At 39.3% G+C, this 25,636-nt stretch overlaps 1 protein-coding gene across 3 annotated transcripts in view; it reads right to left on the bottom strand.

Annotated features, from left to right (window-relative positions):
- SEMA3C (semaphorin 3C) overlaps positions 1 to 18,625 on the bottom strand; it is a 114,370-nt gene extending 95,745 nt beyond the window's left edge. Inside the window, exons 1-3 of one of the 3 annotated variants that reach the window (XM_017832836.1) lie at positions 18,510 to 18,625; positions 18,239 to 18,332; positions 15,041 to 15,181 (exon numbers count right to left, since the gene is read on the bottom strand). In XM_017832836.1, the coding sequence (XP_017688325.1) occupies positions 15,041 to 15,143 (103 nt within the window). In that variant the 5' untranslated portion in view covers positions 15,144 to 15,181; positions 18,239 to 18,332; positions 18,510 to 18,625. Of the gene's footprint in view, positions 1 to 15,040; positions 15,182 to 18,238 lie in introns of all 3 variants that reach the window. The other 2 variants (XM_017832835.1, XM_017832837.1) reach the window with 2 other exon arrangements.
- Positions 18,626 to 25,636: the final 7,011 nt, after the last annotated feature.

Raw genomic sequence — 25,636 nt, forward strand, 5'->3', positions numbered from 1 at the left:
GAGCAGCACTAAATCTCTTATTCCCTTTACCTTGCTTTCAGCCTCCTCACATACAAGAGGAGAGAAGGCAGAGGAGGTGTGGCAGCTGGGCAAACAGAGGTGGTGTATTTTGCTATGAACTGTGACCCCCAAATCCTAAGCAGTATTTGTGGAAAAGAACAATCTTGGTACTTTTTTCTATCAATAAAGAAATCAGCAAAGGATTTTTTTTCCTAACTTAATTAAGAAAATACTTTTATTTGTTCTTAAATCCTCAGCTTGTCTAGTCTTTTTTATCACTGGCATTTATTATAGCAGATAACAGCTGCTGAGAGCCTTCAGTCACAGAGCTTTTCAAGCTTGATGGAAACATCAAGCTAATATTTTCAATGGCTCTGGGATCTAAACCCATATCTTCAGGATTAAGGGAGATCAAATGAAAATGAATATCCCATTACAGACAAAATCCATCTATCCTTTACCACATGGAAATGAATTTGTCTGCAGAGAATCTAAAGGAGTGAATTGAGATCTATTCTATTTTATTCTTCGTATACAAGAGATTTTGCTCCTATTTTGGTATTACCAAATGATGCAATGCTTTGGATTGCCCCAGTGACAAGGATTAATGCCCAAAATGTAAATTAATAGGGAACTGGTAAACGTGCTTTTCCTTTTAAACTGCATATAGGAGCTGAGTTACGTGAAGGAATCAAAAGGCATCCTCAGAAAGTTATAGAGAAACTTCTCTAAAAATGGCTGCAGGTGAGTTCCTCATAATATCATGAAATCCAACTTCAAAATACACTAAACAACTGCCGTGGGTACTTAAATCACATTTGTTCACATTCTCTGGAAAAAAAAAACCAAACCAGCTCAATATTTGACTCTAATTGCATTGGGGCAAAAAAAATCTCCTTTTTCTTCCCCAAATGGACACTAAACCAACTTAATAGTCAGTGAGTATACACACAGAAAGATATATTGTTCTGATTCTGATTTTAGTCAGTTTTAAAGTGGCTGAATGACAAACTCTTGTAATAGACATAGAGCCAGACTCTATTCCTATTATATGCAGAGATGAACCTGGAGAGGAGTGAAGAGATGGTGAGCAATTACTGAAGCAAGCAGCTCACCATTAGAATGGAAGATTAAAAATAAGCCAAGGAACAAATAATGTTTCTGGACCACAAGGCACACATGTAGAAATGAGAGAACAAGGTCTGTTCAGTTTTAAGAAACGAATGAAAAGGGGAACTTTTAGAATCAATCATAGAATGGTTTGGGTTGTAAGGGATGTTAAACTTCATCTCGTTTCATTTCCCCATAGGCAGAGACACCTTTCACTAAACCAGGTTGTTCAAAGCCTGATCTAGCTTGGCCTGGAACACTTCCAGGGATGGGGAATTAGTCATCTTACTTATGCATGAAATGACCTGCTGGGAGGCTACTGGAACACTGATACTAAAGGGTGGGGCTTCCACCACTGTAGTCATTCAGGCAACCTGATATAATCAGATCTACTTTGATAGTGTTGACTGGAGGTCCCTTCCAAACCACATGATTCTGTGACTCCAGAGACAGGAAAAATAGAGTGACTCCGATGAATAATGCCAATTAGAGACCATCACAGCCTTGTAGAGAGGTTAAACAAACCTTCCCTAAGTCCGTACAGCCTAACAATCAATACAGTCCCAAGGAATTTTTCAAATATTCAAAATATTTCAGTATAGATCACATGACAGCTAAAGGTTAAACTCAGAATTATGCATCAGATTACTAATTTTTTCTATGCTGGTTGTGCATATGTATGTGTGCACACACATCACTAAAGAGCAGAGCTTGAGTGTGCACTGAAAGGAAAGAAAATTAAATATCTTGGACAAATTTATGCATTCAAAACAGGATGTGGCCACGTAATTTAAAATCTTTTACTCTGGATTTTCCATTTTAGTATTATTTTTGCAAATATTTTTTGCTAGACAACTGTCATACATCAGATAACATAAAGCTTGCCCAGAAGTAGACACATATACCTCCCCAAACACAGCATGTACTGTAGAAGTCTGCTTTATCTGCTCTATGTAACATTACACATATGTACAGATACAAACTTCAAAAATAAACCAGAACCAGAACAAGTTCTAATATTTGTTGTGAGACCAAATGGATACTGTGAAATTTGGTCAATGTTACTTATATAATTTAACCTTTCTTCTGACCTGGTAGTAAAGAAGTTCAATAGAATTTCAAAACCAAACATATAAATTACGCACCTGTAAATTTAGTTACATAATGCACACTCCATCATAACATGTACTGATTTAACAAGAAGGCAATCTCTTTTTCTTAAACAAGAGAACAAAGGAGATTATGTACGGAAAACATAGGCAGAATCATCTGACATTGCTTTCATATAGTTTCATTTAATGCTGCATATCTAGGATTTCTGCCATTCTTTAGAAGAGGAATTGTTATATTTTACTGTGCAAATACAGACTCATGTCTTTCTCTTCCACACCAGGGAAATCTATTGTATTAAAGTGTAAGAAAACAATTTACACAACATGCAAGGTTTCAATCTTGGAAACTCACACTTCAGGCACAATAATTTGCAGTAAGCATCTAAATAAAAATTCCTGATGTTGAGTGTTTATAGCCTTCATTGTGGACACAGGCTGCCAGGTCATTTGGGTCAGATTTCTGACCTTTTTGAGAAAAGCTAACTTTCTTCTTCAGAGCTGCTTTAACAGATAAGCTGAAAACACTGCCAACACAGTTACCAACGCCTTAAGACTCACACCTGCTGATACTGATAAAATCACAGAACCACAAAACATGCAGGTTGGAAATGACATCTGAAGGTTGTGTCAGCCAAAATCCCGCTCAAAACAGAACTACCTACTGAAGTGAGCACAGGACCTCATCTAGCTGAGTTTCATTTACCAGTGGAGAGTCTGCTGCCTCCTTACACAACTGTTCCAATGTCTCACTATGCTTATAATTAAAAACCAAACCAAACCAACCAACCAACCAACAGAAAAAAAAAGAAGAAATAAAAAAAGTCCTAGCATCTAAACAGATGTCACTGTGCACTGCTGAGAAGAAGAGTCTGACTCTCCCCATCAGACAGCCATGAGAAGAAACTCGGCTGTCATCATTTCCTTGTTTACCATGTGCTCCAACACCCATAACCACCTGGTGGCCCTTCACTGAGGTTCCTCTATTTTGCCAGAACCTGTTATGCTGGCAGGGTCCAAAATGGTCACAGCAATCTCTTTCATCTCCACAAATCAAAACAAATGAATTGGCACAGTTGCAGAAAATTTTAACATATAAATGACACAGTAGGCCAGAACCATGCTCCATTCTTGTATAAAGAAAGCAGTATTTTGCCTCCTAAATGACCCTAAAGAGAATACATATGGACTTTCTTCAACATGAGAAGATCTGATATCACATTTGAAATCAGCTTCAAAGGAACTGGAGATTACCTCTGGAGCAGATATTAAGGCTGAATATTCTCATACTGCGTGAGCTGGGGTGCAGTATCTTGTGCCTGTGAATAATCTCTACAAGACCCTTTTGCCTCTTGGTGCCTCCTATGCCACCCTCTCGCTCTCCACTGATGAACAGCTGCTTTCCTGAAAGAGCCTTTTAGAGAAAAAATGTCCCACAAGCTGCTAATTCTCTCTGACACATTTCCGCATACAATTTATACCTATCAACTAAAAGTCAGACCTATTTCGAAAAAAAGTCATTTTAAACTGCTCAGCAAACAGGTTGGGGCTATCACAGACACAGGGCTGGAAAAATAAGCAAAAGGAACAGTAAACAGTGAGTGGCCACCTTGTTTATTCAGAGTGCTGTGGTTTATTGATGTTACAATCTCAAGTTTAGTTGATCTTAGATGTTACATGTTTTCTCTCACATCCAACCCAATCTGAAAGGGATTTCCAGCTGCCTAGGGATGCCTTCAACAGCCAAAAGCAAGCAATAAACCCCTTCCAATGCCATTGTACCCTCGTGTAAAAGAGAATAACCTTAAAGCAAAGGTCCTTCACAGTCACCACACAGACTGAAAAGAATAAACTCAGCTGCTTGCCTCTTGGACAAGACCAGGCAGAATTCTTTCACCTCTTTAAGGACAAGATAAGAGAGGAACTAAGGATACAAGGAGAAGCACAGGCTGCCTCATAACCAGCATTCCATGCTTGCCTCGAGTACCAATACTAATACCAACACCATACCAATAAAAATGCACTGAATTGAAGCACAAATATAATACTAATAGTAATGGAGATTTCATCACTGTACTGCAGTGCTGCATGTATCTAGAGTGTTTTTATGAAGGAAATTTCTTTGGCAATGGCACCCTGAGAATCTGGAATAATTTCATTTTTTTTAAAATAGCAAATGGAAATTAAGTCATCATTTGAGGTAGATTCCTGTATCTGTAAAAAAAAAAAAAAAATCAACTCCAGAAAGATTTGCTGGTTTATTTGTTTGTTTTAACAATTCTATTTGATTGCCACCCCCCAATACATCTAAATTACCACAGTAGGTAAGAAACCTGCCCCAGTATTGATTCAGCTGGCACAACCTTCCTCTACAAAACCCTCTTCAGAGCCCCTGCATCAGGGTGGTCTGTTCTTCCCAGATGCTGGGGAGATGTTGAATTCCTGTGCTTGCCTCTCTCCTCCAGCGCCTGCTCTAACCCATCCAGGGGCAAATATACACAAAAATGAAGAAAGACTCATGTTCTTTTTCTTCTGAAAATGCCATGTCAGTGCTTCATGAACCCACTGCTTGTCTTCTGGGTGCTGGGGAGGAAGAATTCATCAGCTAAGGAAGCATATACTGTCCAAGCAGATTCTCCCATGTCTCAAAGCAAAAAACAGGACCAGATACAAGTCTGTGGTTTGCTGGATAGACCTGGCTGGTGGGCCAAACTATGCTGGCCAAGTTTGTAAGTCTTCTCCTAGCTTCACTTTCTGAGCACTACTAGCATATATTGTAATATATCTGACTACATCTGAAAGTTTCAAATTATTTTTTTGCAATTTTATGCAGTTTAGTTTTTAAGGACACACTTTTTCAGCTGTTGGTGTGAACTTAGGAACATGTTTACCTGAGATCAGGAAATAATAGAGAGGAAGGTTGAAGGAACATTCAGTGAAATAAAAACCACCGGCAAATGACTCTTTATTCCTACTATACTTTTGAAAATTTTATTTGAAAAAGTCTTACATTCCCAAGTATCCACAAATAAAAAAGTGTTTCTGCTGGAGAAATGAATGGCTGACAACCTTCTCATTTTAAAGGGACTTACCAAAGCTAGAAAGATGATAAGTTATTAAATCAGAGGTAATAGCTTTACAGGCATATATGCACAGCTTTAATTCCCTAATGCGAACCACAATAAAACACCTTATGTGGGCTTTAAACAATTTTGTCTTTGCTGTAGGTTTGTCTGCTTTAGGAAAAAAAACACAATAAAATTATAGTGCATTATTTTCATCAGTGGCAGGAAGTGGGTTTTTACTCAAATCAGCTTAAAAAATTCCAGCTGCGCTCATGTTGAAGCCATCGAAAAGTCTAAGCCTGGGATCATTTCTACATGCCAACTAAATCCTTTTCAGGCCTCAAGAAGTAAATTTTTGAAAAAATGCCAAGCCTCTCCTTGAAAATAACATCTTAATTGGTTGATATTAAAAAAACAGAGAGTGCTATTCTGACAATGCAAGTGCTCACACTTTTGAGTACTAATTTGATATTGTGCCTTGTAAGAGCACTCAACATACTAACACAGAGACTGACTCAGAGAGGCATGCAGGCTGGTTATTCCAGACAAGGAGGAATTTCTAAGAACTATAAAAAATAGATGTGTCACGATGTGTATCCTGTGCCATTGTAACGCATCAGAAAGGCCAAAGCAGTGTGCAATAGTGTTGGCCCCAAGGAAAACACAGTGTTTTGTTCCCTGGCTGGTTATGACTCAGTGGATATCTCAGAGGATAAGGAAAATCCACTTTCAGTGGATCAGTAGCTGTTTTCAAGGAGTTTCTTTATCAGTGTTAGGTTCACACCTAGTAAAATGCTAGGTATCAACGAACAGAAAATGCAGGTTTACGTACTGATGTACCTCTGACACAGTGTTTTGAATACACACACCTTTTTGCATTAAAAGTAAATCATTGCAGCATTATAAATACATCTACTGTTACCATCTTTCCCTCCCTGTTTCCTATTACACTATCAATTGTGGTGTCCATATATACCATGATGCTTATCTTCTCCTTCTGCTGTTCAAAACTTTGCATGCACGAGAAGGAAAGAAAACAAACCTTGCCATTCCGAGCCACTGAAATGAATTATCAGACACTTGCCTTGCATATTTCCCTTATCCTCCCTGTAAATTTAACTCTGCAGCTCCTTTAAGCTGGGAGACAGAGAGATATAGCCTGATTTACAAAGATGTTAAAAGAAGACAAATGTTTTCCCAATTTAATTGATTCTTAGCTGAGATAAATTGATTTATTCTGCATAACTAACAGCTTTTAAAAGTAAACACATTTTTCACTAAGAATGGTAAAGAGAAATGGTATTAAGCAAGAGAAAAAAAATTCTAAGAAAAAACAACAAATGATCATGAGAACAGGTGACTGAGAAAGCCTATTACTCTCAGGGAAGGATTTACTAGACCCTGTGTTTTTCAGTTGCGTTTCAAAGCAATACAGGATCTGTGAAATTGCAAAGGAAATTCTAAAAGGAGACCATAGTTGAGTTGATAGACAGTTGAAAGTGAATTTTAATCCATTATACATTCGCCATGTAATTCTAAAACAATTTTTTTCTTTAATTTTGGAATGCCAGTCTGACCTGTTTAATGGCTGAAAGCAGTGCCTGTAACTAAAAGAATTTGGGTTCAGCTGACTTTGGGGTTAGTTGGTTTTTTTTTGAAATAAAAGTAACTGCCAATACACATTTTTTTCCCATTAAGCAACTTGGCAGTCCGAGCTGATTGTAATGTCTCCTCATCCATATTCTAGAAGATAATTCTGGTGAGGCAATAATTTATTTCCAGAGCAATGAGTAAAATTAAGCAGAACTGTTTGAAAGTCTGGGTATTCATTCCCAGACTTTTGAATTTTACTAAATGTTGCATTTCACAGAATCATATTTGCATTTGAAATTTCTACTGCAAGTAAAATCTTCTCATAAAAAGAGGGTGTATTTTATATGAAGTGTTTATTTACAGCCCCCAAATAAAAATTAAAAAAACACCCATCAAAAGAACAAAAAAATCTAAACCATTCTTCCTTCCTCAGAATTATCAATCTCATTAAAAATGTCATATAACACTTGGGAGATGGTGGCCAAATTAAAAATTAAGAGCTCAGCCCTGAAAGGTGCTCACAGACCAGTCTCTAAGCTCATGGTGATTTGCGGGCATTCATACACCAGATCTGAAATTCACTTTCTCTCCCTAACAACACAGAGTTCCTAATAGAGCCTTGTGTTTCTTGGGACTCCCTGATAGAACTCCCTATAGTTGTGTACTAGTGAAATGCTGTTCCAGAGATGATTTCTATTGAGGTGGTTGGATGGAGAGTTTCAGAAATTTTTTTCTCTTTTTCCTGATAATGATGAAATACCGCGGACTACAGTTTCTTGTAGATAAGATATAAGATGGCAGCAGGACATCTTCAAAATGCTGTCTTGGAACGTAAGATAAGCATTCTAAAATTATTAGCTAAAACTATTTGTACTGTCTTTCTAAAAAAAAATAATCTACCTATAATCTGAGCAGTTGCAAATATCCCAAATACTGCTGTACAAAGGAACAGGAAACAACACCTCCACTAACCTTACCCAAACAAGAATTGGCACACTCCGCAGTAAGAGAGGACATTAAACATCACCCTGATTCACATAGGTAATACAGCACTCAGTTGCATCCCTGAGACCCCAACTCTCTAATTAAATAAACAGGGGAAAGCATACAGCCTTCTTTTAACCTGCTGTCTGCTGAGCCCCTGCCATCTAGACGTAAAATAAGACGAGTGAGAAGGTGCACTGTGAATGAGTAAACTGCATTCCTAAGGCACAGTCCTTTCCCTGAGAAACAATGCCTAGTCTTTTTACAAGGAGTGTTCTTAAGAACACTGAAAAGTCAGCAGCAAAAAGAACAAAATACACATGTTGAGGAAACAGTCAGTTCAAATGACAGGGTAAGTTCTTGGTCTACGTATTTATTCACGGCAGGATTTCAGTCAACGCACTTCAATAAAATGAGTAATTATTGTGAGTCACGTCACTAATTACATCTGATAACACAAAAAGGCTTGTGCGGCACCACATATCAAAGTGCACTGTGAGCTCATCCAGTATGGAAAGGGCTCACAGAGGAACTCTTGTTACTGGTACCAGAACAATCCTGAAAAAGACGGGATATTAGAAATGTCTGTGCCATTTTTCTCTCATCACGTTTTTTTAAACATAAAAAGAAGATGTGTTGTACAATAATGACAATATAACTGCCTACGTAGGGACTTCAGCATTTGCCTTGGACAGGCAACACAGGGAAGACTTGTAATGTCAGAGCAGTGGAACTGGCCAAGATGAGCTGCTTTCTTCTATGAGAAGCAGAGAGTGCTAAGATGTGTAGAATCTGTCAAAATGTTCTCAGATAAAGTTTGATTTTTCCATACCAAAATAAAAAACAACAACAAGCAAACCAACCAACCATGAGCTAGTTCAGATACAGGACAAATTGACTGAGTTGGGGAACAAAAAGAGATTAAAAGAAGTAAGTCATCTGTTAGATAGGAGATCTACTTATTATCATGCAAGAAACAAACAATTCTCAAATTTTATCAAACTTGGATGAGTTCTTCATTCAAGAGAAGGATTAAATTTTTAGGGTTTTCCCATAAATTTGTTGCCTGATAATTAACTACCTTGAAGACATGTACTTATTTGTGCTTTCCCATGAGGATACCTCTTATACTAACTGTGGAGAAGAAACACAGAACTGGACCCTGTGACTTCAGCTTTATTGCACGACCATTTTCATAACTGAAGTTAAATCACACAGCACATTTAACTAAATACAGAAAGAATACATTAAATTCTCCTTTCCTGTATACTTATGTCAACAATAATGACAGTGAAGCTAACTCAGTGACACTGCCACTGAACAAGAGTGTGAAAATAAGTAGATTCAATGTCATTTGGCACGTGGGATGTCTACTCATGGAACTGTAGAAAGAATACTGACATTTCTACATAATGCTTCCTTTAAAATGCCTGATTTTTTGATGTTGCTTTGTTTTTACATTTAACTCACAGCCTGTTCAAGCAATTCAATTTCTGTAGAAGTAAGATTTATTGCACTAAGCCTCTGTTTATTTCAACAACAGAGGAAAAAAAAGAATAATAAACAACAAAGCAATGAAAGAAATATACAGAGAAGATAAAAGTCTAAAAATTGCCCCCAAATACTACAATTTGTAAAAGACTATAATTTGTAAATTAGGCATTTGTCTTTAGGAACAACCATAGTTGGCAATTAGAGGCCCTGTCTGGGCCTCTACATTTCTGGTGTCCCCAACATAAGGACATTGAACTGTTAGAACAAGCCCAGAGGAGGATCAAAAAGCTGAAAAGAGGACTGGAGCACCTCCCTTATGAAGACAGGTTGAGAAATTTGGGGCTGTTCAGCCTGGAGAAGAGAAGGTTGTGTGGAGACCTCATAGCAACCTCCCAGTATCTGAAGGGGGCCTACAGGGAAGCTGGAAAGAAGGTGGAAAGAACTGTAGTGAGAGGACAAGGAATAATCAATACACATTGGAAGAGGGGAAATTTATGTTAGATATTAGGAAGAAATTGTTTACTGTGAGGGTGGTGAGACACTGGAACAGGCTGCCCAGAGAGGTTGTGGATGCCCCAACCCTGGCAGTGTTCAAAGTCACGTTGGATAGGGCTCACCTGGTCTAGTGGGAGATCTCCCCACTCATGGCAAGGCTGAGGAATTGCAACTATATGACCTTTAAGGCCCATTGCAGCCCCTTAATATTCTCTGATTTTATGACCAAGTGTAAAAATACCATCTTCACTACTAAAGATAAAAAGAATTTTACTTTTAGTTGAAAGAATTAAGTTTTTAGATCTCCAGTGAGAGACAATTAAATTGGAAGTGTTAACACATGGTTGATGTTCAATGCTTTATAAATTAGCATTATTTAAATCCACGAAGCTGTGAAAGCAATAAATCAGTTAAATTTGAGAAAATATGACCCAATTTGCTGAAAATTAGGCAACTGTATGAACATTCAAGATGAGTTTTGCATTTAAACAAAAATAAAATCATGGATCTCTTCTTCCTCTTTCTCTATTTTTTTTTTGCTTTGCTTCTACTTCATTTTGCAAGCAGCTTTCATTCTATGGACACCAAAAAAGATCCAATCAACTATTTGAGCATAAACCTTTGCCTCCTAGACTGTCATCAGCACAAAGTCCCCCAAATAATAAATGAACTTTTTATTAACTGTGGTAACATTAACATTACAATGAGGGATTGTTTAAAAACAAGTTGTACTGCTGTTGCTCAAGAGCTCAAAGAAAATGGTTCTCAGTTCCTTTATTTTTCCTTGAGGGTAACCACAGGGGTTGCATTAAATCTTTTAAAATATGTTGACAGTTGAATAAGTGCTGCTGTTGCTCTGGTGACATTTTATGCTTTTTAATTGTCATTAATGAAGCTGACTGATACTTTCTTAAAAGTCCTTTACGTGTTCTAGTAATTTTATGACAAAGAGAGGAACAAAACCGCCTGCAAATTAGCCCTGATCCACTTCTCATATGGAATTTTCACTGGAGACAATGGAAGAGTCTGCATGGGAAATATCTGCCAGACCAGATATTTGAGGTAGGAATGCATTAAGTGTTCCCAATAGATTGTGAAATTATCACTTGGTTGTCCATCACCATAAAAATTTAAATCTCAAAGAAGGTTTGTTCGAGTATATTTTAAAAAATAAGTACTAAGTCTGCTTTCATTAATTCAGAATTTTATGTTAAAATGGTACAGCCCGACATTTTAGGGTTGCAATAATCCAAAAATAAATTTGAGATGGTATGAAACAAATTCAAACACTAACCTGGGGTCTAATAACTCCTTCCTGGTTCTGATAATACTCCCACTGATTTGAGAAAGTTTTTTCCCCTGTAAAGACTGAACGATACAGCTCCCAATTATCTGCTCGGGAACATGCAGTAAGAAAGAGGAATGCACATAGTTTGAGAAACTGCAGGCACCATACTTGATAGTTCATAAACAGATAAGGTAAGTCTTTTGCTATGGAGAGAAAATAAACTATGGTGCTTTAATTATGATCAGTGATTTAAGTAGATTAAGAAAGAGCTATTCCAAGGACAAGGAGCCAGAAGAGCTGGGAGGAGGGAGAACAGTACACCAATGGTGTAGGGTGACATGCTGAGTCCTTTACTTCCCCCATCCCAGGTTCCCTCACACCTGCATCCTCCACGGCAACACAGCAGATGATTCCCCAACACTGCTGCAGCTGTCGCACCACAGGCTTCACACCTTTGCAATTTCAGAATCAGAAAAAGCTGGAGCCATCTTTCTTCTTCAACTGCAGTGGCTCTGCAAGTGCAGATGTTGTACAAATATTGATGGTTTGAACCATCACCGTTGAACAGGACAACTGGGTCACGTCAAATTATTCCAGGCAAACTGAGAGTCCCTTTGCCTGACTCTCTGCAGGCCCAGTGCTGTCTATAACCACGTATACCTGTGCACAGCAAGCAGTTCAGCTTCAGCCTGACCTTTTCTTTCAGCTGAGTAAATGGCTATACAAGGTGCAAAGCAATAGAAATCAGGCCTCAGGGTTCTGTACAGCGCTGCAATTTTCAAGGCACTCGGGGTGCAGACAGCAGTAAGTTCCACACTCACGTCATACGCACAGTTAACAATCTCAGCTAAGTCATGAACTACATTTTAATTAGACAAGGGGCCAGGCTTTTGATTTCAAAAATAGAAGTTAGGGTTGCAGTCCTTCATCCATTGAAGTTAATTGCAAAATCCCCATTATCAGGCTCTTGAGGTATTACCCAGGCGTACTTTTTAATTACATTTGATTCTTAATGAAGTCGATGGCAAAGAGAAAAGCAGCCCATGATTCAAATGATTCGCATTTTTATCTTTCCTGATGAAAAACAGAATAGGTCAAGATACTTGCTGGATTTTCCCATGAGAAATGCTGCAGTGTGAATAAGCTCAATTGACTTGATCCTGAAGGAGCAGGTTAGCTTTGAAAAGCATCACTCATTTTCTCCTCCTGTATGCATTCTACCCCCAAAACTTATGTAATGTAATTGTAGACACCAAGCCAAATCCAATTCAGAACTTGAAATATATCATGTAAGTATCCTAAGCTTGAATGACTTGTCTTTATTGTCTAATGTCATTTAAAACATAAGGAGACCTAATTATAGTTTTATTTTCAAATGATGCACTTTAAAAGAGTGACAATTCTCCATAAAAACTGACAGCTTCTCAGGGCAAGGAGACGGCCAATAACTTGATATTCCTACATGATTTAAAAACAATAAGCTATGAAGCAGCTTATGAAGAAAGTGTGTTATCACACTTTGCTAGAGATTAACACAAAGTTTCACCTTTTTCTCTTTTACCAGTATTCATGTAAATGAACAGATTTATAGAACATAAGTTCATATTACAGGTGGGGCCATTACCTTGTTATACATAACAACCTGCAAACTCTTCTGACATAATGAAAGCTGTTTCTTACCATCTGGAAATCAAGTTTAAAAATAAAACTACTGTTGACATATTATACAAAAAATTTTTATTTCAGACATAGTTCTCATATTATAAAGAACATAATTAATTTCTTTTATGACTTCAAAAGACCCATTAAAAATTTTGGACTTCAAAATGTTTTGTTTGTTGGGGTTTCTTTGTTGTTTGGTTGGTTGGTTTGGTTTTTTAGGGTTTGATTGTGGGGGTTTTTTTTAAAGGTTGACTGTTAAGTATCAGGGAAAGTAAAATACCAGTTTTGAGATAATCAGATAGTATTGCAAGGCTCTGGTGACACTTACTTTACCTTAACTTTCACCAAGGCTAGAGACTCATTTTCACTCATGCAAAGCATCACTTTAAAATCAAGGAAAGGACACAGGACAGTCAACTACTGTACATGATATTTCAGAAACAGGTCTAACCAAGGCAGCCAAGCAGGGTTACAGCAGGAACCAGTGAGGTGAGGCTGCATCCCCAGGGCCAGCACAGAGTGGCAGGGCTCTTGTGGCCCAAAAGCTCACCAGATCAAGGGGTCACTGCAACATAAAGCTGTCATAGCGCCTTTTAAAGGAAGGAGGGACAACCTCCTTCCAGAGAGGAACAGAGGAATTAAGATTTTCATTCAGTACTTTTTCTAAATCACTAGATTTGGGGTCTTTTGCCCTATGGGTGGCTTCAGTGTTTCAGACTTGCAGGATACCTGTGATGAAAAACAAATCTCGAGTCCATGTTAAAACCATTTGCCCCTCATCACAATTCTTTCCCATTCACAAGGCTGAGTAACACAAAACCTGAACACTTCCTACTTCATGGTCATACCAGAGATCAGGGGAAGCCTACGTTACTTTTAAGGGCATCAAGCAGATGATGTGCAAATCCAAATCAGCCTGTTCTGCATAACTGTGGCAAACCTGCAGTGCAACACACAACCACAGCCAAACCTGCTTCTGTGCTGAGTTGTCCAGAACAGTTATTGCCCACACTATCTAAGCAAGAAAAAGAAATTCACACCTCTACTTCTTCACTTGGCAGTTCCTTCTTGGAATCAAGTCCTACTATTGTTTTTACTATAACCATGCCATTTTAAACCTAGTAAGTATTGCACTCATCAGTTTAGGGCCCTATACTCTATAATATACACCACCTTGTATTGATCAGTCTCTGGGTGGTATTTGTGGAAGGTCTAACTTGGCAGGTCTCCTTCTGGGTGTCTCTCAGTCTCACGATTACATAGTTATGATCACTGTGTCAAGTAGCAGTCTGAAATACTTACTTGTCATGATTATTTTTAAAGTGATTCTTAAAGACTGTTCAGAGCACACAGAATATTCCCATGGCAGTTGCAGGGCATCCCAACACTAATGAACCACACAGGCCATCCTACTGCAGACAGCATCAGGTGCAGGGAGTAGCAAGCATTCATAGCTCAAAGATAATCATGAAAAAGGCAGAATGCTCAAGAAAGTCAACACCCCTACAGTTACTGACAGAAAATTTCAGCTCAAATTTAACAGACACTGTAAGGTGAAGAACACACACATTCTGAAGTGGTGCCTAAAATCAGCATTTAAGACAGGGATTAACACTAGAAGAATAAATTACTATTATAAGTAATACTGGGGTAATTGTAGCAATAAGGTACTGCTAAGAACTTCAGAAGTAAAAGCAACTTTCTCTTGAAAATAGTAATTTTGATTGCTTGTTTACAATACGCAGGCATCAGTGATTGCTACATGCTACATACATCCTACACACTGTACAAAGTGCACAGGGAATGATGCTTTTTCAGAGGACTCTGTGCCTGGCTAACTATTTTGGTAAACCTTGAGGCAGCCTCATTTTCAGAGTATAAAGCTTCTCCATTGGGCACTGAATGAAAGGAACTCAAATCATTCATAGCTTCCACTACATACCATGTGCTACCATCTTTCTCGAGCAAAATTAAGGATAAGAAATAGAACCTTTGATTGTTAGTAAGTCATAATAAGTCAAAACAAAGAGAAAGTCTTATTAATTAAGCATGTATAGCTATAGGTAGCTTCAGGTAAAAAACATCAAATTTAGGCTGACAGGTACGTTAGCAACACAAACCAAAATAATAATTGTGGACGCAGATCAAAAAGCCAGTTTATACTCAGTTATTGAACTTAAGGGAAAGAAGAAAATATTCAATCATAACATTTGCTTAAGAATGTTTATCTTCTTTCTTACCATTGAATGTTAGGAACACCCTTGCTTGAGGCTGGGAAGATCCTTTTACACCGCTAAAGTAAATAAATATCCCAATCAACACGCGCACTGCAAGAAAGGCCATCTCTTCAGTTTTGCAACTTAATATCCAAGAAACAAAACCTGAAAGACAGAGATATTACATTACTCTTCTTATACAATTTTGTGGAGCAAAAACAACAGCATGGAAAGATTTGTGTTAGAAAGCTCTTCCAGCTGAAGCCATAAAAACTGATGTGAAGGAGGTACAGCACTTCTGTTTTCTCTGTATGTCTGAAAATGGTTTTCTTCAGCATTCTTCTATGCTGGCACAAAAGGAGCTCTCTGCCTGTTCATAAGAACCAACAGAGCCCAAGTTTCAGTTAGGGTAGACTACATCATCAGATTCAGTTTATTTAAAATGAGGACAATTCCACCTGCTGGAAATATAATTATACTAAATGTCAAGGCAGAGCAAAGCAAGGACAGGAGATAAAGTTTCATGAACAAAAAGCTGGCTGATATTTTTAGACATGTCTCCCTCATGTTCAGAGGGGGAGGTTTGGGAAACTGGTTGTTTGGTTGTTTTCTTTTAACATTTGAAATCAAAGGTTCTTGGAAATGAACTTTAAGTTTTTAGTAAGCTGAGCTCTCTAATAGCCTTTAGTTCTTCTTCTAAGAAGTCCTGACTGTGTTCATCATGACTTTCAAAACATTGAAACCAAAAGTATTTCAACATGCTTGAAACTGTTAGTCAACATTTGCTTTTTGGGCTAGTTCGTTTCGGGATACTTACCTCCTCTCATAGACTTCTACAGAGCACTAAGAATCCCAGAGTTGGACAGTGCATTACACTTGATACTTCTGCTACCCCTCCTGCACATCTGCTGATTCTACATTCATTTTATAGGGTTTAGCTGCTGAGAAGCCTGAGCTTCTCAGAGGATCAGAAAATGGTCCAAAACTTTGCATCTTTTCTTAGCTCAAGAAGGACTTGAGCTCACTGGAGTCACGGCACTTTCCTAACAATTCTAATGGACTTTGGACCAGATCCATAAAACCCAGTAGACATCAGAAGCTGATTATTACATATCTATATCATATCTGCTCCTAAACTGCATCTCTCCAAAAATTGTGAAGTGCGAATTTCATTTCACCTATCCTAACAACTTTGTCAGCTCAGCTCCAAAGGTGAGAATAAAAAACATCCTCATTTTAGGCCCATTCTACTTTGCTGCTTATATATATATATATATATAGTCTTTTTGTTGTAAACAGCCCTTCTACTAGACACCACTTACTAGTTCATCAATCAGGTGATATATTTGATTCTATGGCAACTGGAAGCACTTTGAAAGATACAACCCCCACAGCTAGAAGATAGCACTAAAAGCTATACATTTATTTCATTAAGAGATTTGTTGCCTGTGTAATCATCCTGCATTTTACCTCAGCTCTGCTCCAGCACTACAGTCCCTCCAGTGGAAGCCAGTATTTCTACATGCCTGTTCATTCGGCCCCTCTGAGGTTCACACCTGTCCTTAAAGAACCGGCTGTAAGCACCACGGCACGGCAGGAATGAGCTGTCAGGCAGGGATGACTTTAGGTCACCGCTGGTTTGGGTCAGATCCACACCACTGACTTAGCGGTAAAAGCCCCGTATCTCATTACTACCTCTGTCATTCCTGATCCACTCACTGTAAATCGCTTTGAAAGGCTTCTCTCTGCATGAGGACTTCATATAAAGTTGTGGGTGGGATGGAGAGCATGCAAGTGACCGCAGAGCTCTGCAGCCCACACTCTAGACTCCCCTTCATGATTTGCTCTGGAATACTGAGAAATGCACAGAGATCAAGTAATTCTACAACTCTGCTAATTGACGAAAACACCCGTGTCATAAATTTGCCAGCTACAGATCGGGTCTGTAGGAGAAATATATCCATTCTGGCCCAGTTCCAAATTATCTCTAAAGGTCTGTTAACTAATAAAACGATAGTTGCAGAGTTTTTGCCAAGAATAATTTTTAAACAGGCTGCACGAACTCTAGTACTAATGCTGCTTTGTGGGCTTTAAATTTAAAACCTTGTGACTAGCCCATGGGATATCCTTTTACTTACCCCTCTTTTAAGAGAGAAGTGGCATTAAATCCTGATAAAATTTCTTTGTCAGGCCAAAACAAATAGCCAATCATACAGAACATATGATTTAACAGATGCAATGGGATTAGTATTTTACAGTAGTAGCACTATGCTTTCTTTGCAATAAAGATAAAAAGTCAAAGAGGAACAAGTGTGCAGATTTCCCCCTTCCTTTAAATAATATTGTAGGAAATAATAATAGAAAGAAACCCCTTTCAGCACTCCTTCCCTCCCACTCTCGTGCCTCCTGCCAATTCCAGTGCAATCAGTTACAGGAGCGAAACATTGCTACATTTCATTGCTCAAATTGCAGATCTTCACCGTTAACACAGAAGTGACAGGCACATATACGATTCAAATGCTGAGCAGCATGGTTCCTACCCAGCTGTTAGACACATAAATAATATATGCATACAGTGCCAAAAAGGCACCTCAGGGTGCCTGACATGTGAGTTACCTAATGGAAATAGGTTTAATTTCAGAGATTTACAGAGCTGGTAACTGAATTGCAGGTTTGACTCTTGCTTTGGGCTTATATCCCAGTTCTGAATTTATCTCAGTAAGTCATGATGCTATATTCAGCATGTCCCGTGCACATGATCTCTGCTGACAACTCACAGACCTAAAACCTTGAAAGTACTTTTAAAGAATCTTACAGGACAGACAAAAAGCAGTGTCTAATTACATTTCTGCTCTTACACTCCATTCCAACTGTAAACAAACAGACAAACCGCTACTAAAGTGAAGTGGTGAAGTTTCCCTGCCACGGAGGTCGCTTGCACCATGTGTATTGCTTTTGGAAAGTACAGTATCGCTTTGCTATGAAGTGCTGTGCAGGTGTCATGTGCCACAGGCTGGGTCCTACCCTTAAATCCTGTAAGAAAAATCATTCAGCAGAGGAAAGAAAAGAAATAAAGGAGAAAAAAAAAATCCCTGCCAAACATAGACTATGCCAATCTGGAAAACATTGCTTTAACTATCTGTGAGCAGCCGGAAAAATCAACCCTCGGAGACATTTCACATCTTATTACAGCAAAGAAAGAGAACTTTAAGTTATGCTTACCCGGCTATTAGAGGCACCAGTAATACCGATTTCTATCTGGTTTCTATCAGTTTATAGACTCCACTCCCGCTACCAGAACATTTTAATTCCAAACCTGGCTCATTGTGGAGGGAAAAATAAATAAAAAAAAAAAAAAGAAAAAAAAAGGATAAAAAGAAAAGTCTGTCTTCGCGGCGGTTGCAGGGGTACTCCCGTCTCCTCCGTACAGTAATCCTGGCAGCTGGACTCCTAAGGCACCGGGCGCGCTTCTCCCCTGCCCGCAATTACGCACCTTAGGAGTGAATGGAGCTGCCGCGCGGTGACGGAGCCGGCGCTGGTTTCCAGTTACAGGCGCTGCCCTGCCCTGCCCGCCGCCGCTCCAGCGAGGCGAGGCTCGGCGGCCGCCGGTGCATCATTAGCTGAGCAAATAGGGGCTGGAGCTCATAAATAATGGCGAGGCCACACCCCGCCCTGCGCGCCGGCGGCTGCCGCCCGGCCCGGCCCGGCCCGTCCGCCCGCGGCAGCGCCGCTGGCAGCGCGCAGGGCGGCGGGGGCACGGTGCACTCGGGGGCTGTGTAGGGGCGCAGCCCGCCGAGGGCTCAGCGGGAGCAGCCTCCGGCCCCATCCGCGCCCTGTACGCTGGAGAGGGCAGGGAAACTCGCCGGGAAAGTTTGTGTCCCGCCGGGCGGGTCGTGCCGGGGCTCCCAGCGCGCCCCGACGGCAGCAAAGCCCGGGCGGCAGGAGCGGACTCCGGGTCGGGACCGCCGGGCAGCGCTGGGAGAGGCGGCGGGGCAGGGGCAGAGCGGGGCAGGGGCAGAGCGGCCCCGGGCTGGGAGGGTTGCAGGGAGCGACCAGGAATGCCGGTAGGTGTCACTGTGAAGAGGGAATGAGGCTGGGCTGTGGGAAGCGGGGAGCCGGGTGGCAGCCAGACCCCTCGAAAGGGATCTTCTCGCCCTCCCCCAACAAGAATTATTTAATCGATTTAAAACTTGGAAAGAAAATGAGCAAAAAAGAGTAAGAGAAGAGAATTCGAGCGGTGCTTAGATTTAAAGTTCGTTTTCAGAGTTGCTCCAGAAGTTTTACCCCAGCTTTCAGAAGCTTTTTTGCAATGTAGGAGACTGGGAGCTGTATTTGCTCAAGCTCATTTTTTCCCCAAGGTATATTGAGCAATATTTCCCATTTGGTGAGATTTGTGCTCTCATGGCATTGGGACAGCATTGAAAACTTTACCCAAGATGTCTTGAAAATGTGAACTGCAGCACAGCTCCATTAAAGCCACAAGGATTTTCCAAACAGCTCTTTTTGGGTTCTGGGTTAGGTTTTCCAAAGTTGTCTTTCAAGCATATTATGTGCTGCTCTGACCTGCTGGATGCAAACTACTTCTGAATCAAGATTTCCACCTTCGCAGAGAGAGATGGTCTCTGATCCAGCCAAGGCAGTGCAGGGTAATGTCACAGCATTACTTCAAGGGAGCACATCTTGTGATACACTTGGAGCCATCTCTGACAGCCAGAAATACGTTAACAAGTAAACAAGTACCCACAATGAATCAGAGCACAAGCTTGAGTTACAGTTTTGTTTCCAACTATTAACACACTCTGGCCATACTAACCAAAGCAGTCAATAATACTGATGCATTATAGCCAGAGAACATCTGAATGCAGCACCCTGACTAAACAAATTTTGTCTACACAAGTGGATATCTTTATGGCCTGATTCACCCCAGATTTCAGTACCAGCCTAGTAAAGTTAGTGTTTTATTCAAGCAAGAAAATGCAATATTATGTGGTGCTTATTATCACAGAGAACACAGAAGTATGGGATGCTCCTTCCTCTGAAATGGAAAGCCAGATTTGCAGCTGATTCCAGAAAAGAAACAAACCCAGAATTTTTAAAATCTTGCCCACTTCAGATCATGTCTTGAGGATTAATTGACTGATGTCTTCAGATGAACTGAGCTCTCCAGATCATGAATCCTTAAAAAAGTTGATGCTCTTCCAGTTCTCCTCCTTAACACAAATAAACTACTCAGAAATGTGTGAACATTTGCTGTCCTAGAGAGTGGTTAAACTAAGCCATTAATTAGCTTGTTCTCTCCATGGGCAGGCGGCAGGGCTGCGAACATGATGCTGCTCATCCCTGAAATGTGGTGCTGTTCAAATGCCTCGGTCTGACAGCAGTGCCCTGGCAAAAGGAAAAGTCACTTGTCTGCGTTGGAAAATCCCCTCAACTAAGTGCAATTAGAGATCCCACACCAAGCAACAGAAGTGAATCAGCTAATTCAGTGTTCTCCCTCTTGCTGTGATCTATGTGGAGTGATTCAGAGAAAAATGCACAGAAAACCACAAAGCAAATACAAAATAAGTTCTCTTTTAGGAGATTTGAGGGACATGTGAAATGGGTGGCGATACCAGTCAAAGAAAAAGAAGAATGTTACCATGAAATGCCAACCAGGAATTAAGATGATTCTCTCCTCCCCAAATATTTTTGCTATAATTAAAAAAAAGTCTACATTTGTCCTTAAAATTATTAATAATAATTTTCTAGGTAACATCACATATGCTCCTAATAATATAGGATTAGAAAAAAGACAGCAATAAGAATAAGCTCAAGTATGAATCAACATCAGCATTAGGTAAAGTCACTTGTGTTTGTCAGAGCTTTTGTATGTATGGGCACTGGGGAGCCATCTGGCTATCTGCATTTCTTTTTCACATATGCTAGCTGCATCACAGATAAAAAGGTAAAATGGAACAGTAAGGAAAATTATGGGGCTTTCCAACACTCCCTCAAGGACTTTGGGTTTATAAAATAGCAAATGAACTACAAAGAGACAAATGCAAAACTTTAATATGTGAGATACCATCACACGCGTATATCTGATAGGCAAAGCAAGAGTATGCTAATTTTAAAAACAAAAAGCAAATTGAAACAAGAATAAGCTTGCCATATTGATTTATTTGTATTTAACATGTGCATATGTGCAGGTCAGAGCATGACAATTAACTTTAAAAAGCAGTTTGAACTTCACAGCTGGGCTAAGAGAAATGGTTAAAGTTTTACTTTAGGTGTTTTGTAATAGCATACATTAGCTTCAAGCAAAACTCATGGAATGGAAATTACTTCTCCCAATTATGAGGTGGGGTTTCAGTATTTACTGGCATGAATCAGCCCTGTGAGTGAAATGAAAAGTATGCAAGACACTTGCTTTCCAGGCTTTCCAGGCCGTGTATTTTACAGCCTAGCATGGAGATGAGGTCAAATAAATTGGACTCTGCTTTGCAGCTGATTTTTAATCATTCCTCTATTATACAAAGCATACAGTGTGTTGTACAATTTGCTTCTAGTTCTGATTTGTTGCATGTGAGATTTATAACTAAGGTCAGTTATTCCAGGTCACATCATATATGTGAGGACAGAGTCAGGCCCTCACACTCAGCTTCAGAGTCGGAGCAGTTCTGACTCTTGCAATGTGATCTAAGCAAGCAAATCCCCCTGGCCAAAACAAACAGAGCTGATTTTGTTGTATCAGTGCATGGTGTTTGCTTCTTACCCAAACAAGTCATCCTAATGGACCCACGCCTAGCTTTAGACCTAAACACTAGCTGAAGCCAGGAACAAGAAAGACAAGAGTATATTTGGGCGTTTACATTACATTTGGATTTGGGTTTAGCTGTTTCGTTTTGTTTTGATTTGTTTTGTTTCTCCTCACTTAAATTTCAAGCTCCTGAAAAAGTGAACATATTAGAGGAGGCAGTAGGACCAGAAGGAACACAGGTTTGAAAGAAGGAAAACAGAGGCAGGAAAGTAAGAATGATGAAGATGGAAGAGGAGAAAGACACCTCCTGAGAAGCAGTTGGATGGTTAAGGGCAGCACAGTGGAAGAGAATCAAATAATTTAACTGGATTGGCGACAACTAGCCATTATGAAGATCAACAGCCTTGATAATCAGATTCTGCTTTGAACACAAACACAGATCAAGACAAGACCAAATGCCAGCTATTATAAAAAAATGTAGTAAAGGTATGATAAAGTGACCATCAAATGGAATTCATTCCTTTCTTAAAAATCAAAGGGAAGGTGTATACAGTAAGTGTCCAGATTCCAAGTGGTGACAGAAAATGCTATTAACTTCTATTTCCTCTGTCCTCATTTATGAGTGCCAAATCACTTTAAAGAAATGCAGGGTCATTGGGTAACCCAATTAATTAATCTTTGTTTATTTTCTTTCTAACAGTTACAAGAACTGGGAAAAGTGTGAAATATATCAACATTTTATTGTAGGAAAGCTATTAGGTGTTTGCTTTGAAGGTCTACTAATATGAATAGCAGTTCATATTCTTCTACATAACAAATAGTTCAAAGATTCAAGAGATAATAGAGATAAAGCTACTGGTGACACCACGGTGTGATCAGAGATGGCCTAAGGTCCTTGGACATACTGTGCCCTAACTTGTCAATGGGCTTATTCAGGTGGGTCAGTGTCGGTCTGCTCACGAAGAGTGAAGCTTCCACCAAGGTCAAAGCCTTATAAAACTACTGGCATGTAACTAACAATAAGCTGTCAAACTGAATTAGTCAGTTTACTTTTTACTGTTTAAGGTTCTGTGAAAGTCCATTTGCAGGAGACAATTTGTCTTTTCACAGCTTAAGAAAAATTAGGTGCTTAAGATTGGTGTAACCATATTGATGAAGTACTATGACCTGTATGGGAGCAGAGGAAAACATTATGCTCTTAGCTTGGTAAAAGTCCAGTTGTCTCATCAAATAGACCCAGCACTGAGTGGCTTCCCTGGAAGTCAGTGAGCCAGCACTTCATAGTAACCTCTCTAATGACTGTGATTTTGGCAAGGTTGTCATCAAATAAGTCCTTCTGTGTCTGTACATAAGATGTAAGCGTATTCCTGGTACGCTACCAGGCCTTCATGCTTCCCCTTTTCAGTAAGGCAACCACATTATTGCTGTTTCTAGGAGAAATACAGTGTTTTGGTCAGATTTTCCACTTTTTAGCAATTGTGACTAAATGAGGTCAGTGATACAACCAGAGTCACTGTTCTTACACAAAGCTAGGCTTTAGTTTATAACAAATCATACAAGTCATCATTATTTTGCAAGTTGATGAGTAAGAATATGTACAAGAAAGATGTGAATGAAAAGGGATGGGTGGTTGATGCACCAAGGATGGCTTCAGGCCAAGCAAGCTACAAATAGAAGAAAGCACAAATACATGAAGGATGCAACAATGTGTAATCTGTCCATTGGAAGTATTGTCATATGGTGTAAGGAGTTCTACGAACACACAGGGAAGTAAAGCAGTAGCATTCAGGGAGAAGCTTTTTATCCAAATAGACAAATAGAGGTAGAAGGAGAGAGGAGGGGAGGCAAGAAGATTACTGCAGGATAGAGGGGGCAGTGACATAGCCCTGGGCATCATGGCCTTTTCCAACACAACATACCACTCTCCAGTCTGGTGCTTGATCCATTGCTACATCTGTGGGGCTCACAACACTCAAGGAAGCCTTCTCATTCTGTTGAAAACACATTTTGGAAAGGTAACTTTTTGTCATTGATTGCGCTACTTCAGTGTTTATAGAGCATCATGTGAATCACTGGTTCAAAAAATAAATAAAAATAAAGGAAGGTTTATGATTTTTTCCTACTCATCATAGGTTTGAAACACACTCCTAGAAGCTTTAGGAGTAAACTTTATATAAAACTAGACACCCCCAGTCTAATGTCTGATAATATACCAACAGTCTTGTTTCCCACTATCCTTCATCTTCAAATGAAGAGTAATGACTGCATATCTTACAGTGTTTGATTTGTTTTGTTCTCTGTAAGTACAGACTAAGCCTTACTGATGGTATTTGCCAGCTAATTGCTCACTACATGTTGTTTGCATTCTGCAGGCCTTTACTTTAGAAGAGGAGCAGAAGAACCATTCTGCATGTTCCTTGTCCTTCCCTAACATGTCCTGTTGGCCACTGTCCCTAAGGAAGAGCAAAACTACCAAAAAACTTCGTAATTTAAAGTATGCATACCAAACAGAGCATTGACTGAAACAATCTGAATAATGCCCACTGTCCCCTGGAGATGTCAAGGGTCTGTGCATATGGACCAGAGAATGATGAGAAATGGAATAGGCTCCAGAAGTATCTCCTTTCCTACTAATCAAGCCTGATCCTTTTGCCTTATGTCTTAGCTATCACTGTAGTTGGGAGTTTAAAACAGATCTCTCAAGTACCTCAGTATGACTTTTCTTACCTTTTCTTGAGGAAACTGAAGTAGCATTGGCAATTTTAACGTAAATCCAAAGGACCCTATGATTCCCCCAAGGTGGGAAACATTGAGATGCTATGTAATTCAAGTCCTAATTCTTTATCACAATACTCATTTCTCGAACAGACTGTGATGTTTTCTGCTATGAAGTAAGGTTTGTTTCTGGAATTGTTGTGGTACAGGTGGTGTTGTACTGATGTTTTACCTGTAATACTGATCACTTTTTCCTTTGTTGTATAGATACCACTGCATTCCTGTAAGGTTCTAAAAAAGATGAAATTGAAGCTGTGCTCTTGATTGTGCCCTGTGAACCCTCAGGTAGTATGAGCTTTGTCATTGTAGAAGAATTTGTCACAGATGCCTCCAAATGCTCGTGATTCATAGGAACAGGAGCTCTGTTTTCCTTTTTTTAACTGTCAGTGCTCTAAAAATGCTTTTGTCAGTATATTAATTTATCATATTTCAGTCATCAAAACCCTTCTTGAAAGGTACCCCGCTGTGTTCATTAGAACTTGTGTGGAAAGCATGAGCAAACACTTGGCCTGGAGAGCAAAAGCCTATGAAGGCGTTGTGTGTTCAGTGGGACTTAAGAGAGTCTGCTGACTTCTTTGTAAGGTTTTTGGGCCTCGGGACAATCAGGATATGGGTTAATTTAAAATAACATTAAGTCATCAGCTTAAAATCATATTTTATTAGTTAAAAAAGGACTTAGAAGTTGTTGTAGATTCTAACATATGTATTTATTGGCTATTATGGATTGAAAATACACTTTATGCCTATTATTTTATTAATTGCCCACTCAGAGTTAGCACAGGCTTCATGGAAGCACTTTATGTATCCAAAATACAGCATAACATCTGACATTGGGAATTTGCTACCAAACTGAAAAGTTTCTGTCACTTTAGCTTGGTTCTTGGCTTCTTATTGAAAGAACTACAATTTAAAGTGAGCCTACATTCAGTTTTTTCTTGAGGACCATAAACATTCCACTAAATATTTATCTTTTTTTTATATGACTCTCTCCAGAACATCTGTTAATTGCATCTTTATTTGAATCTATTAGCATTAGTTTGTTTTAAGTCAAGAAGACAAAAAAAAAAATTAAAAATCTATAGTTTGGATGGCAGCCAGAACACAGT

This window comes from Lepidothrix coronata, unplaced genomic scaffold (assembly GCF_001604755.1).
Source record: "Lepidothrix coronata isolate B3197 unplaced genomic scaffold, Lepidothrix_coronata-1.0 Scaffold207, whole genome shotgun sequence".
Classification (NCBI taxonomy): domain Eukaryota; kingdom Metazoa; phylum Chordata; class Aves; order Passeriformes; family Pipridae; genus Lepidothrix; species Lepidothrix coronata.